Here is a 12,749-nt window from a genome sequence, read left to right on the forward strand (position 1 = left end):
GGAAGAGTAAAGCAGGTGCATAACATTTTTATATATAACACGTCATAGGTTGTGCCTGGTAAGAGAGGGGGTAGGGAGGAGGAGAGTGAGGGCATTGGAAGTGGACAGGGAAGTGCTTTGCTGGTAGCCAAGGGGGGCTCCCCGTGGGACATCTTGTCCCTTTTGGATGGTGACCGCCGTGATATTTTACGCTTTTAGGTCCTTTTCTGCCATTTTAAGCCCATTTTTGTAAAAACGTTTCCCTTTGAGAATCGGCCCACGCCCTCCTAACAGAAAAACCCTGACAAAATCACTGTGGAGGGGGAAACAGGAGTGCGAGTGGGTAATTATAGGGGGGTCAAGTTTGAGAGAGCGAGTACAGATAGAGGGGAGAAGGAGGGGAAAATAAGGAGAATGTAGGGAAGGGGAAGCAGGAGGGGAAGGGGGAGAGAGATTCAGAAGGGGAGGGGAAAGAAATAAAGAATATGTATTTCATTAGGCTTTGCGAAGTAAATTGGAATATGAAATTGACAAAGCTGACGAGCCTTTATTAAATAATATTATATATATAGGCCTATAACTATCGTAAGAATATTAATTGAAACGTATAGGGCCTAGCTAGTTTCAAAATAATATGATAAGGAGATTAACGCTGGGTCCCGACATAATCCATGTTGAGTGGTATCGCGAGTTCATTCATGTTTACTCAAACGAACCGTCGTTTTATCTTTTCAGTTTCTGTTTCCGTATCCGTAATAGTTTTTAGCTGTGTTCACACAGGCACTTTTTACCGGTATAATTTTATCTAGGCTTATGTCTGATCGAATTAAATATTTCAGCTAATCCCTCAGCGCGTCCACATTTGTCGGCAATAGCGCTATACCTATGGCTATACGCTGTCGAAGTTACGTAATAATCGGATTAACTACCATAGCAATAGGTGAATCGTGCTGATTACTTGCACCTGTAAGATTAGTATCTTTGAAAAGACCAGTATTGTATTCAATCTATATGTTCAAAATTGTTTTCACCTATTGCTATGGTAATTAATCCGATAAATTGCGTAACTTCGCCAGCGTATGTCCGACGTGTTATGTCCGATAAGCCTATTACCGGTCATAAATCCCTCCTTTCTACATGACCATTATCAGAAAATGTAACCCGATTTTAAATTGTTTTACTGAAAATTTACTTTCAATACTAAACGCCCCTCTTTAGAAAAATTACAGACAATGCGGTAGGTCAAAAGTTCCAAAATTCAGACCAATAGGTTCTATTATTATTATAATTATAATTATTATTATTATTATTATTATTATTATTATTATTATTATTATTATTATTATTATTATTATTATTATTATTATTATTATTATTATTTTTAGTTTGACAAAGTAGTCACATTTTACAGTAGACTTAGCTCTATATCGCAGTTTATACATGTAGGCCCTACATGGTGGACATAAAAAATAACAATGACTCCCATCATCATGCTATTTTTTTCTGGGGGTCCCAAATTTACAAAAAGTCGGCTTCAATAAAATTGCGACCTCCCTATTTCGTCAGCAAAGATTTTATGACCCCCCCCCCACCGTTTGCACCCCCCATCAGTCTTTTGGAATAAAATAAACACACTATCTGTAGTCATGTTGTGTTGTGACTCCCTACATTTTGGTCATCAGAAATATTTTATGACACCCCCTATTTTTCTCTCCGTATATTTGGGACCCCCAATCATCATATAAAATCCAATTACATGCCTTTCTGTTATCATGCTTATGGCTTAATAAATGTCATCTCCATCTACTTCCAGGGCCATACTGCCCCCCTCCCCCACTGAGCCCTCTGGAGGGTTTACATTTGCTCCCCCCCCCCCCCCTAAAAACTCGTGTAGGTCATCCCAATAAGGATGGTCAATTGCTCCTGCGCATGAACTTTTCACCCGATCATGGAGGGTGCGATGGAGAGTTTTCAGTGCCTTTATCTTAGCATGTATCTGCTCCCCGACCGTATGGGGAATCCCCCTTGTCATGTAATAGCGTGGCTATCTCCTCCCAAAGCTTTTTTTTTATCCCAGAAATACTTTCCGTAATATTTGCAGCTGCAGCCATGATGACATCACGCAGTAAATTACTCTGCTCAATCCAGCACCTTTTGGCGACAGAATAAGTTTTTGGTTCAATTGTGCGCGAAGCGCGCGAAAAATTGAGCTATTTTGAAGCTAAACTGATGAAATAATGGTGTAAAAGTAGAATAAATTGAAGCGCGCGAAAATTTGCACTTTTGGGGCAAAACATGGGCAAATATGAGGTTAATTTGGTCAGAAACCCATTATCAGGCGTTAGCATTGGGGCCCCCTGGCAAAATATTGGGGATTTATCCCCCAATCCCCGGGATCTACGCCTATGACTCTGCTTAAAATTTTGCGCGAGTGATATACTCACAGTTATATCCGACAGCCCAATAGTGCTGCATGTCCACACGTAATTACTATTACCGGACGTAACGTTTCGATCGGTCTTAACAGCTCTTAACCCTGGTTATCTTCAGCCTTAAATTTTCGGATTTAAAGCACATTACGCCGGATATAGTAATTTTTTTTATATCCGACGCTCATTCACACTGCCATTTATATCCGATACTATTACCGACGTAATTTAAGTCCGACTGTGTGAACAAATTGTCGGATTTAAAGCACATTACGTCGGATATAGTTATATTACGTCGGATATAGTTATATCCGACGCTAATTCACACTGCCACTTATATCCGATACTATTACCGACGTAATTTAAGACCGGTAATAAGTGATTTAAGTCCGACTGTGTGAACACGACTTTTGTAAGTCATTGTTATTCTGAAGTGGAAGTCTCCCAGGTGTGACCAAACTTTTATTCTAGCCTTTTGTTAGTTACTGAAAATTTGAAGCTCGTGAATTTCAGTTTTCGTTTTGGTAAGTTATATTGATTTTTTACATTAAAACCTTGAGATGTGCGGTTGGGTGCTAATCTAGATAAAAGAAGAGTCTAAATTTTACGGTCCTAAATTCGCGGTAAATTGTACGGCTTCAATTGACTTGTGTTTGGTGTATATGCACTTACGCCTAGACGTAAGTGGTTCGTAAAAATTGTCTTGCATTGAAATATATACTAACCATTTGCCAGGTTATAAGCAAAAGTATTTCATATTGGCGATGAAACGAGCGTCTAAAATAGTCAAATACCTCCCAATGAGGCGCGTACAAGTGGTGATTTGGGAATCATGTTTTATATTGAAATGCAATACAAAAGAATGGCATTGGAGCAAAGATAATGTATTCTATTCATTCGTACCAATGGCAGGCTAATCTGATAATTGGTTGGGTCTATATGCAAGGCTCGGGTTTATTTTAAATGTTTATTTTTGCAGAGCTTATTTTCAGTCATGGATCATACTGATAAATTTCGCAAGGGATGGAGAGGGAGGGAGGGAGGGAAATACTTGAGACTGAACAAGTGAGATTGGGAGGGGTGAGGAAGAAAGAGAGGAGAGGGAGAGACGGAAAGACTAGAAAAAGAAGAACTCGAGAGGAGAGAGTATGGACCGGGAGGGAGTGGGGAGACTGATCATGGGGGGGGGCAGGAGGAAGCAAAATAGGGAGTAGAAATATATATTGATGGAAGGGGGACACTGTGGCCATGCGCAAGTGCTCTGGGGTTCGATAGGCTCATAAGCGGACCTTTTGTGATTTTAGGGCTTATTTGCAACGGTTTTTACAGAAAAAAAGTGGACTTTGTCATTCGGATTGGCATGCATTTTGTCAAATTAATGTAGATCAATTTACCAATGTAAAGACGAGAGGGCGCTAGACCATTAAAGACACTGGTGTTAACTGGTGTTAACGTAACCTTTTCGACCCTGGTTTTATTGACATAAGCAATCACCTCTATTGAAATAAGGTGATTGGTACTTCAGAGTTAACAATGAAGTCAGATTACAGTAACTTACTGAATCCCTTGCGTTTTCGTATCTGAACAAAAGACTTACGGAAACTGAAAAGATAAAAAGACCCGAAGCTCTTAAGGTAGAGTCTTTTGTCTTGAAGTGGGACTAATAACCACTTGACTAAACAAAAGAGAGACATTTGGATGTATTCGGTTACAAGCTCTTACATGCCCTTCTTTTGAACGCACATTGATACACATGTCCCGAGTTTAAGCGACAAGACGCTGTTGTTGCAGTAACCAACCATACGTTCGCGTTGGAGTAAATTTGAGCAAGAAATCCAATCGATATTTCTGAAGTTGCCGTTCCAGTTAAAGTAACTTCTTTCCGCAAACTCTCTATTATTTTTGGATTTACGGCTGATTGATTTCCGCGAACAACATTTTCAACCATTCCCCGGTAGTCTAGGAGCAAGGGGTTTTGAAAACTGGTCGAGTTCAATACCATGTCTACCAATATTTGTTACCATGAGGTGTTAGGATAGACCCTCTAGATCACTGCTGGGGGGGTATTGGACTCAAATTGTAGGGTACGTTTTCATTTAGAGGTCACGAAAGGTGACACAAGGGTAAAGAAAATTCTTTGATCTTGTTGAGAGATATTACTCGTCTGATGACAAGGATTAAGAAAGTGTATAGTTTATTCTATCTACGATCTATTGTTATAAAGTTATCTCACAAAAACCTCAATTTTAGGCAAAATGACATGCTTTTGGTTGTACGTATGTTTATAAACTGTACATTTGTGTGTAAATTGAGGGCGCTACTTACATTATTTTAAATTTAAATTGGCTAAATAATTTGAGTCATTCCTTACATTTCATGATAAATTTTGTTTTTGAAAATGTCCTTGTCATTTGTTACTCTTTTTCTGATGTTCTAATACCATTATGCAAGTGTCTACCCTTGTAAAGATGCAAACAAGATTTAAGATAAATAGCTCCATCATTGTTCAACTTTTGTTAAAAATGACTACAGTTTTACATGACATCAGACAACCGTGGCGAGCACACAAGTTTAAAATAAATCTTACTACTATGTTTTGCATTGTATGTAACGTTTTCTTGTAATGTACAGACAGACCTGAAAACCACGAAGAACATGCATACTCATAATGACATAAAATCAGGGCAGCTATGCTCAGCGTTTAGAGCACGGAGGCCTAGCGGAACGGGCAGTGACTCATAATCGGAAGGTTGCAGGTCCGAGTCCCGGCGACGTCATCGTGTTGTGCCCTTGAGTAAGGCACTTTATCTCGATTACTCCTCTCCACCCAGGTGTTTAAATGGGTACCGGCATTCTTAAATGCTGGGAAGGTAACAGACTCGCTGTAGAGGGGGTGTAGCGATCCCCCTATAGCAACATTACATGGAGGAGTCTGGCCAAATCGCCAATGAAAGAGAGACGGGCACTCCGATCACTGTTTATACAGGATCGTCTCCTTTACCTTTACCTTATGCTCAGCTTTTTACGGGCCTTTTCATTATACTTATAATATATATTTTGGTCTGTCTGAAAGAGGCCTTAGGAAGAGAATTTTGTCAATTGCATCAAGGCATTTCAATCGAGACTTTAAACCTTTCATGACAACACTCCGCGTTCCTCCATGCACGCTCTAAAGGAACGCGTATAATACTGTTCTCACAACATTAAAAAAAAATGTTGTTTTATGTTTCGAACTTACAATATGTGTTGTACAATATAAATGCACTAAATATCATGATTATAAGCATAATTAAAACTTATCATCCATAGTATATATATATATATATATATATATATATATATGTATAGGCTACATTCTTAAATAATGCCATAACTTCTTCTTTTTGTACTTGTCTTATGTATGTAATAAAATCATTTTCTAACATCATGCATAATTATTATAAAATTGTCATTCTTACGACTTCTCATTCTTACTTTCACAAATTTGTAGACTTTGTGATATACCAACCTATGATGCATTACTCTGTGGCATATCCACATTTTCCAAATATAAAACAGTCTTTTTCACACGAAAAATGCATATTACGAATAGATCTCTTACCTTACACAGGTATTGTCCGATTTTTCTTGGTCTGTTTTGCATAACAACCCTATGTCAGTCTTACAATTACACTCCTATGTTTTCAACAATCCTTGAAGCAAACTTTGTAAATAATGATATTTACTTAAAGTGGAGGCCTATGTAGCTGGTATGAAAAGTCGACGATCATTTGAAAATGTTGACCTTTCATTTTGAAGATATATATTTTCATTTGGGTGTTTTGGAGACAAAAACTATATCTTCAATACAAAAGGTCAAAATTTTCAATTATCCTTGGCTTTTTGTCCCAGCTACATACACTTTAATTACATCACTTAGATTTAAAAAGTTTACTTCGAAAACTGTTAAATATAAACAATATAAATTTTTAATCATTTGTCAAACAATGTAAATTATATCGCGAATATCAAAACATCAAAATTATTTGATATCAGAACAACATTCTTAGTATTCAGAATGCAATTCCGTATGTCTGATGTGCTCTCATGTTATGTCAAACATTTACAATACCCTACATCATTGAGTGTTTTCTTTGGTACGCCCATTTTTATTTATAGGAATTTTTATTTGTAATTGATGTGAAATGTCTGTAGTAAAATAGATTTTATCTTTACATAATTATATAACTTTTCAAAGGAAATAAAGACACATTATTACTGGTAAATTGAAACAATAAGTAAAAGTACGAATTTGCTTTTTAAAAAAAGTCGGCGTTGGAATATAGCGAACGAGTTCCTAGACGATAACACAATGTGAAATATTGTAACATGAAAATTAATTTCAATAAACGAATAATGAAATGATTTCGCATTCTGCGAGCATCTTCTATCAGTAGAACATCTTACATTCTTTAAACAATTTGCTTTTTACAACTTGCTGCCACTTATCTATGATATAATGCGCACATTTCCCTACTAAAAATAAATTTTTGTCATACATTTGAAAATATTGACACATTTGCCCTAATTCTCATTAACATTGATGCCATTCAGTTTATAACAATTAAGGTTGAAAAACAATCAAAATCATCCTCACTAAATCTTCTCTTATTGGATTTTGATACACAATGGGGAAATGGTAGATCTTGATAGATAGTGAAAGTATTATCACTATTATTATTTAATTGCTGTTTGTTATAAGCAACTATACTTTCTTTAATACATTTTATATATGGATTATGGTTTTGTTTCGAGTAGATATGTTCAGCGACTTTTTGTGAAGCGCGATGATTTTGTTACACTATAAAAGGATCAGTACCATGCTGAAGCAAAACATCACAAACTTGCGATTTTGTATTTTTGGAAGAAGCATCAGTGTACTAACTAAGGGAGACACTGCTGCAGTGTCGGGGAGCTGAAAATTACCTTTGCCAACACCTGCAACCCCGGTTGCAAAGAATCAGTGATGTTTCTGGTGTTGGATTTCCCTTTGGGTGCTCCCAGGAGGATACATGTTTAGTGCTGAATATTGTATAAAGAGTATAGGAAGTGTTTCATGGCTTTGATAGGTTAGGGTTAATACTGGTCTCTCAAGAGCACTTTGTGAGTTATGTGCCGGCTGGACTTGTTCCTTAAACTGCTGGAGAACAGTGCGGTTAGACCATGTGTTGTATTCTGGTAGGTTTAGTCTTAGTTCCAAGGTGTTCTGCCATGTCTCACTTTACTATAGCCTTTATCCATTCAGTGTCCACTCAGTATCCTTCATCTAATCCAGCTATGGTTCAAATAGTTTGGAACCACCTATTCCAATGGCGGATGAAGAGTACAACTCTCAACGGCTAAAGAGCGGACGAGAATGATTATGTCATTCCAACGGTCAACAGGATGGTGTTGAACATGTCACCATAGGTCAAATAACTTCACTGGCCAACGTGTTCCGGGCCAGGGGCGTGCCACTATAAATATGTGGATTTCGGCTGCTGTTGCCTCCGGAAATATGCTGTTCAGGGCTGATCACCCGTTCAGTTGCCAGACACGGACTAAAATAAGTCTGGCAAACTAATGATTACGAAAACTACAAACAAATATCCAAATACTAGATCGAAGGTAGCTGGGCAGACGTCTTCTTCTGACTCTATGACGGGCCAGCGGGAACCTGGCACACCATCACAGACTGTTGGTCCTGATATGTCTCGTCTACCTACCTTCAAACCACTTGTAGTATCCACCTACAATGTGCGTACACTACACCAACAAGGAAAAACCCATCAACTATTTACGGGTTGTAGCGATGCAGGCGTCGATATTGTCGGTGTGCAAGAACACCGTCTTATTACATCATCCCCCACTGACGAGTTATGGTCAGACGACAAGAACTGGGTACTTATTTACAGTTCTGCCACAGACCAGAGGCAGGGAGGTGTTGGACTTCTAATGTCAAGGCACATCCATAGGTGTCTTCAGAGCGTGCAGACCATTAATCAAAGAATACTAACAGCTTCATTTAATGGGAACCCCCAGCTTACAGTTACAATTATTTATGCTCCAACTGAATCAGCAACCTCAGGAGAAAAGGACAGTTTCTATAATCCACTAGAAGACCATCTTGAAAAGGTGAAGAGGCACAACATCCACCTCGTCATTGGTGATTTCAATGCCAGAATTGGCCAAGATAGCCATGTATCTCATCCAGCTGTGGTTGGTCCTCATTGTTTTTACGACACAACAAATGACAATGGAGAGAGACTAGTGAATTTATGCCAGGAATTCAAGCTCCGTCCTTCACAATCAAGATTTCCCCAACCCAAAAGTCGTCTCTGGACATGGATGCACCCAACGGGCTCAAAACACCAACTGGACCACATCCTTGTCAACAGCAAGTGGGTTAATTCCCTGCGCAATTGCAGAGCTTATAACTCTGTAGAGCTGGATTCAGACCATCGAATACTCAGCATACGACTGCACACCAGTCTCCGAACCACCAAAGGTAAACCTTGTAAGAGGCCTAAGTACAACTGGAAGAAGCTGCTTCATGCTCCTACTAAGAACCGTTTCCAGATTGAACTTTCAAACAGATTCCAGGTCCTCCAGTGTGACGACAACGACCAGTCACCAATTTCTGAGAGGTATGAAATGTTTGAGAAAGTAGTCGAAGAAGTCGCGGAAGAGGTTGTTGGAAAATGTAGCCCTTGTGGAATGCCAAGCTGGGTGACAGACAAGACCCTCAAGTTAAGATCAGAAAGAGATGCAGCCAAGAAGACATATCTACTTGTTAGAACTCACCATGCCAGAGAAGTGTGGAGAAAGCTCAACACCCAGCTCAACGAGTCATATAGGGCCGATGAACTTGCCTCTATACACAGGCAGATGGAAGACCTGCAAGTAGCAAATGAAAATGGCAATTACAACACCACATGGAAAATAATCCATGACATCTCGGGGAAGAAGAAGAGATCAAATCCCAAAGTGAAGAAGAGAGATGGGTCAATCCCCTCAAGCGACAAAGAACTACTTGCTGAGTGGAAGGACTACTTCTGTGCCCTGCTGAACAATGACAATGGACCACCAACATCTGATCTCCCACCACCCGCCGACCAGGACTTGCCTATTTGTGCTGGTCCCCCTACCCTGGAAGAGACAAGAAAAGCCATTCAAGCAATGAAAACAAACAAAGCTGCTGGACTGGACTGTGCGATTACCGCTGAGGCACTCCAGGGTGGTGGTGAAGCTATGGTAGACATCATCCATAAATTCTGCGTAGAAGTTTTTACAAAGCTTACGCCACCAGAACAGTGGATTACCAATGTTATTGTTCCCCTTCCAAAGAAAGGAGACCTCAGCCTCATGAACAACTATAGAGGAATCACACTGATGTCAGTTGCAGCTAAGGTGTACAATAGGATCCTACTGAATAGAATCAGGGACCATGTTGATCCTGTAATAAGAAGTAACCAGGCCGGATTTAGACCAGGCAGAAGCTGTGCACAGCAAACGCATATCCTCCGTAGAATCATGGAGGCTTTCCATAGTTACCAACTTCCACTAACTATAACATTCATTGACTTCAAGAAAGCCTTTGATTCAATCAACAGGAAGATGATGTTTTCTGTTTTGCGGCACTATGGTATCCCTGAGAGCATCGTAAAGGCAATACGTGTACTGTATACTAATTCGCAAAGTGCCGTATTGGTAGATGGCAACATCTCGGATCCCTTCCTAGTGACTACTGGAGTATTGCAGGGGGATGTTCTGGCCCCATTCCTATTCATTGTTCTCATCGATTATTTGATGACGATGGCTACCGAGGGAATAACAGCGGTGTTGAAACACACCCGCGTCGCTCCAGGCGTTATCCTGCCAAGGTTTTGAACGACTTGGATTTCGCTGACGATATTGCCTTGCTTGAATCTTCCATCCCGCGGGCACAGGCACAGCTGACCAGAACAGCGGCTGCAGCAGAAAGCCTGGGTCTCATCATCAGTGTTCCCAAAACTGAGTACATGACCATCAACTGCAATCCTCAGCCACCACTCCAAGTATACGGAGAACCCATCAAGTATGTCACTGATTTTAAATATCTTGGTTCCATGATGGGCTCTAGCATCAGTGACCTCTCCCGACGGAAGGCGCTTGCTTGGTATGCATTTTGGAAACTGGAGCATCTGTGGAGAAGTCCAACAATCACTGTTGCAACAAAAGTCAAGCTGTTTAACACCACTTGTGTTACAGTATTGCTCTATGGCTGTGAGTCCTGGGTGATATCTACTGATATGGAAAATAAGATCAACGCTTTTGTTACAGGATAATGCTGAACATCAAGCGCACCGACCATGTTAGTAATGAAAGGGTCTATGCCATCACCAACACTGTGCCTCTTATCAACTCTGTCAGATCACAACAACTACGATTCCTGGGACATATCCTGAGGATGCAGGAAGATGAACCATGTAGAAGATATGCTCTCTACACCCCATTACATGGTAAAAGAAGACCTGGAAGGCAAAGAACATCCTACTTGTCTTATGTGCAAAAACTTTTGGGGGATTTTGACAACTTTCTACTGCCAGATGCCATTGCCACTTTGGCTTCAGATCGTAGTACATGGAGAAACTTTGTAGTCGCCTGCTTCGCAGCCGAACGAAATGAAATGAACTAATGAAGTGAACAAATGGCAACGTAATGGTAAAAGCAATCTGACAAAATCTGATATAAAAAAGAAGGTATGCTATAAATACCTTACGTAGCCTGTCATTAACTTCATATGAAGATGAGCAAGTTTTCAAACTTGAATAGTGTAATCCCAGAGGATTCTCCCAATTATTAAGATTATTACAAAGGTTAAATGCACAACCTACCATGTAAAACGTGGGCGCCAGTACACGAACCTGATACCTCATCGTGCAATTTTGGTCGTCAATTTGTTCCCTAGAATCTAAGTATTAAACTGGTAAAATAATATGGTTATTTCATATGCTTTAAAAACATATTTGCCTGGCAATGCAATCTTTCATTTCATACGCAAGACAAAGTATGGTAAATAAAACGTTAATGACGTGAATGAATGAATTACAGTAAAGTTTAAAAATGATATCTGACCAAACCATCTGATATACACTACACTACAATACAATACAATACAATACAATACAATACAAAGAGCATTTGCGCCATTTCCAAAAAGCCCAGAGTGCTTTCAAAATGAAGACCTTTTAAAATTCCACCACTTAAAACTACGTTTGAATGTGCATCTTAAAATATAAGTTTTAAGCGCTTTAAAAAAAAATTTGTAGATGAAGATTGTCTAATGTAGAGAGGTAGATTATTCCACTCTTTTGATGCAAAAACTGTGAAAGTTCTATCACCAGCTAAGATTCTGGTCATGGTTTAGTCAAGACGAAGTCAAGTGTTGCAAGATCGGAGTTGTCTCTTAATACAATGATAAGCAATTTGACAAATATGTTGGTCCTTGGTTGTGAATACGTTTATATACAAGCACACGTAATTTGGCGTATTGGAAGCCAATAAAGCGATTTCAAAAGTGATCCAGGTGAGTGTTTTCTGTCGACTTCAAATACAAGACGTGCTGCCCAGGTTTATAAGTAGATGGTGATGGTGAGAGAAAGCCATAACAGGGTGGTTCGAAAAGAAATTTTAAAAATGCAGCTATTCTCAAATGTGTTACATATTCTTATATTTTTTAATAGAATATGTGGTGAAAAAAATGAGCGAAAAAGTGGCTAAAGTAACAAAATGGCAGCAGGTTTGCGTCAGATGGTCGAAAATCACTTTGTCCACACGTAATTCAATGGGATGTATCCGATTACCAACAGGGATGCGTCAGACATGCATATTGGTAAACACCATGAATGAATTATTATAATCTAAGATACTAATCCTCACTAGTCATGTCAGATGAAACAATGTACCCGAAATTAACATAAACATTATGTAGCAAACACAATGTTTTTTTTTCACCTGGTGCGATTTTGAATTTGATTGCATCTTGTGACTGCTTGGATTTCTAGGCAGGATTTCAAGGTGTCAAGATAAGGCAATTTACAATACAAGACATGACTTAATAACAGATAAAGTGTTGCGTTAATTCGAATTCGCTTCCAGAATGTGAGAATCCCACACAAACCTATCATAAGAAGTACATTAGAAGTAACTATTATGTTGAATAGATGTGAAGAACTGAGTGGACGTAATTATAGAACTGGCCGAACTACTTCCTAATACTCCATACCCCAGAGTCAGCTATACGTATACGCAAAAGTTTGCCTCGCGTACCACGAATGGCGT

General features: G+C 39.3%; 1 protein-coding gene across 1 annotated transcript; it reads left to right on the forward strand.

Moving 5' to 3' along the window:
* The first annotated feature begins 8,084 nt into the window (after window positions 1-8,084).
* Window positions 8,085-12,683, forward strand: LOC140157868 (uncharacterized). Its single transcript, XM_072181116.1, has 2 exons — window positions 8,085-9,680; window positions 12,567-12,683. The coding sequence occupies exons 1-2, from the start codon at window positions 8,085-8,087 to the stop codon at window positions 12,681-12,683; spliced, it is 1,713 nt and encodes a 570-aa protein (XP_072037217.1).
* The last annotated feature ends 66 nt before the right edge of the window (window positions 12,684-12,749 follow it).

This window comes from Amphiura filiformis, chromosome 7 (assembly GCF_039555335.1).
Source record: "Amphiura filiformis chromosome 7, Afil_fr2py, whole genome shotgun sequence".
Classification (NCBI taxonomy): Eukaryota; Metazoa; Echinodermata; class Ophiuroidea; order Amphilepidida; family Amphiuridae; genus Amphiura; species Amphiura filiformis.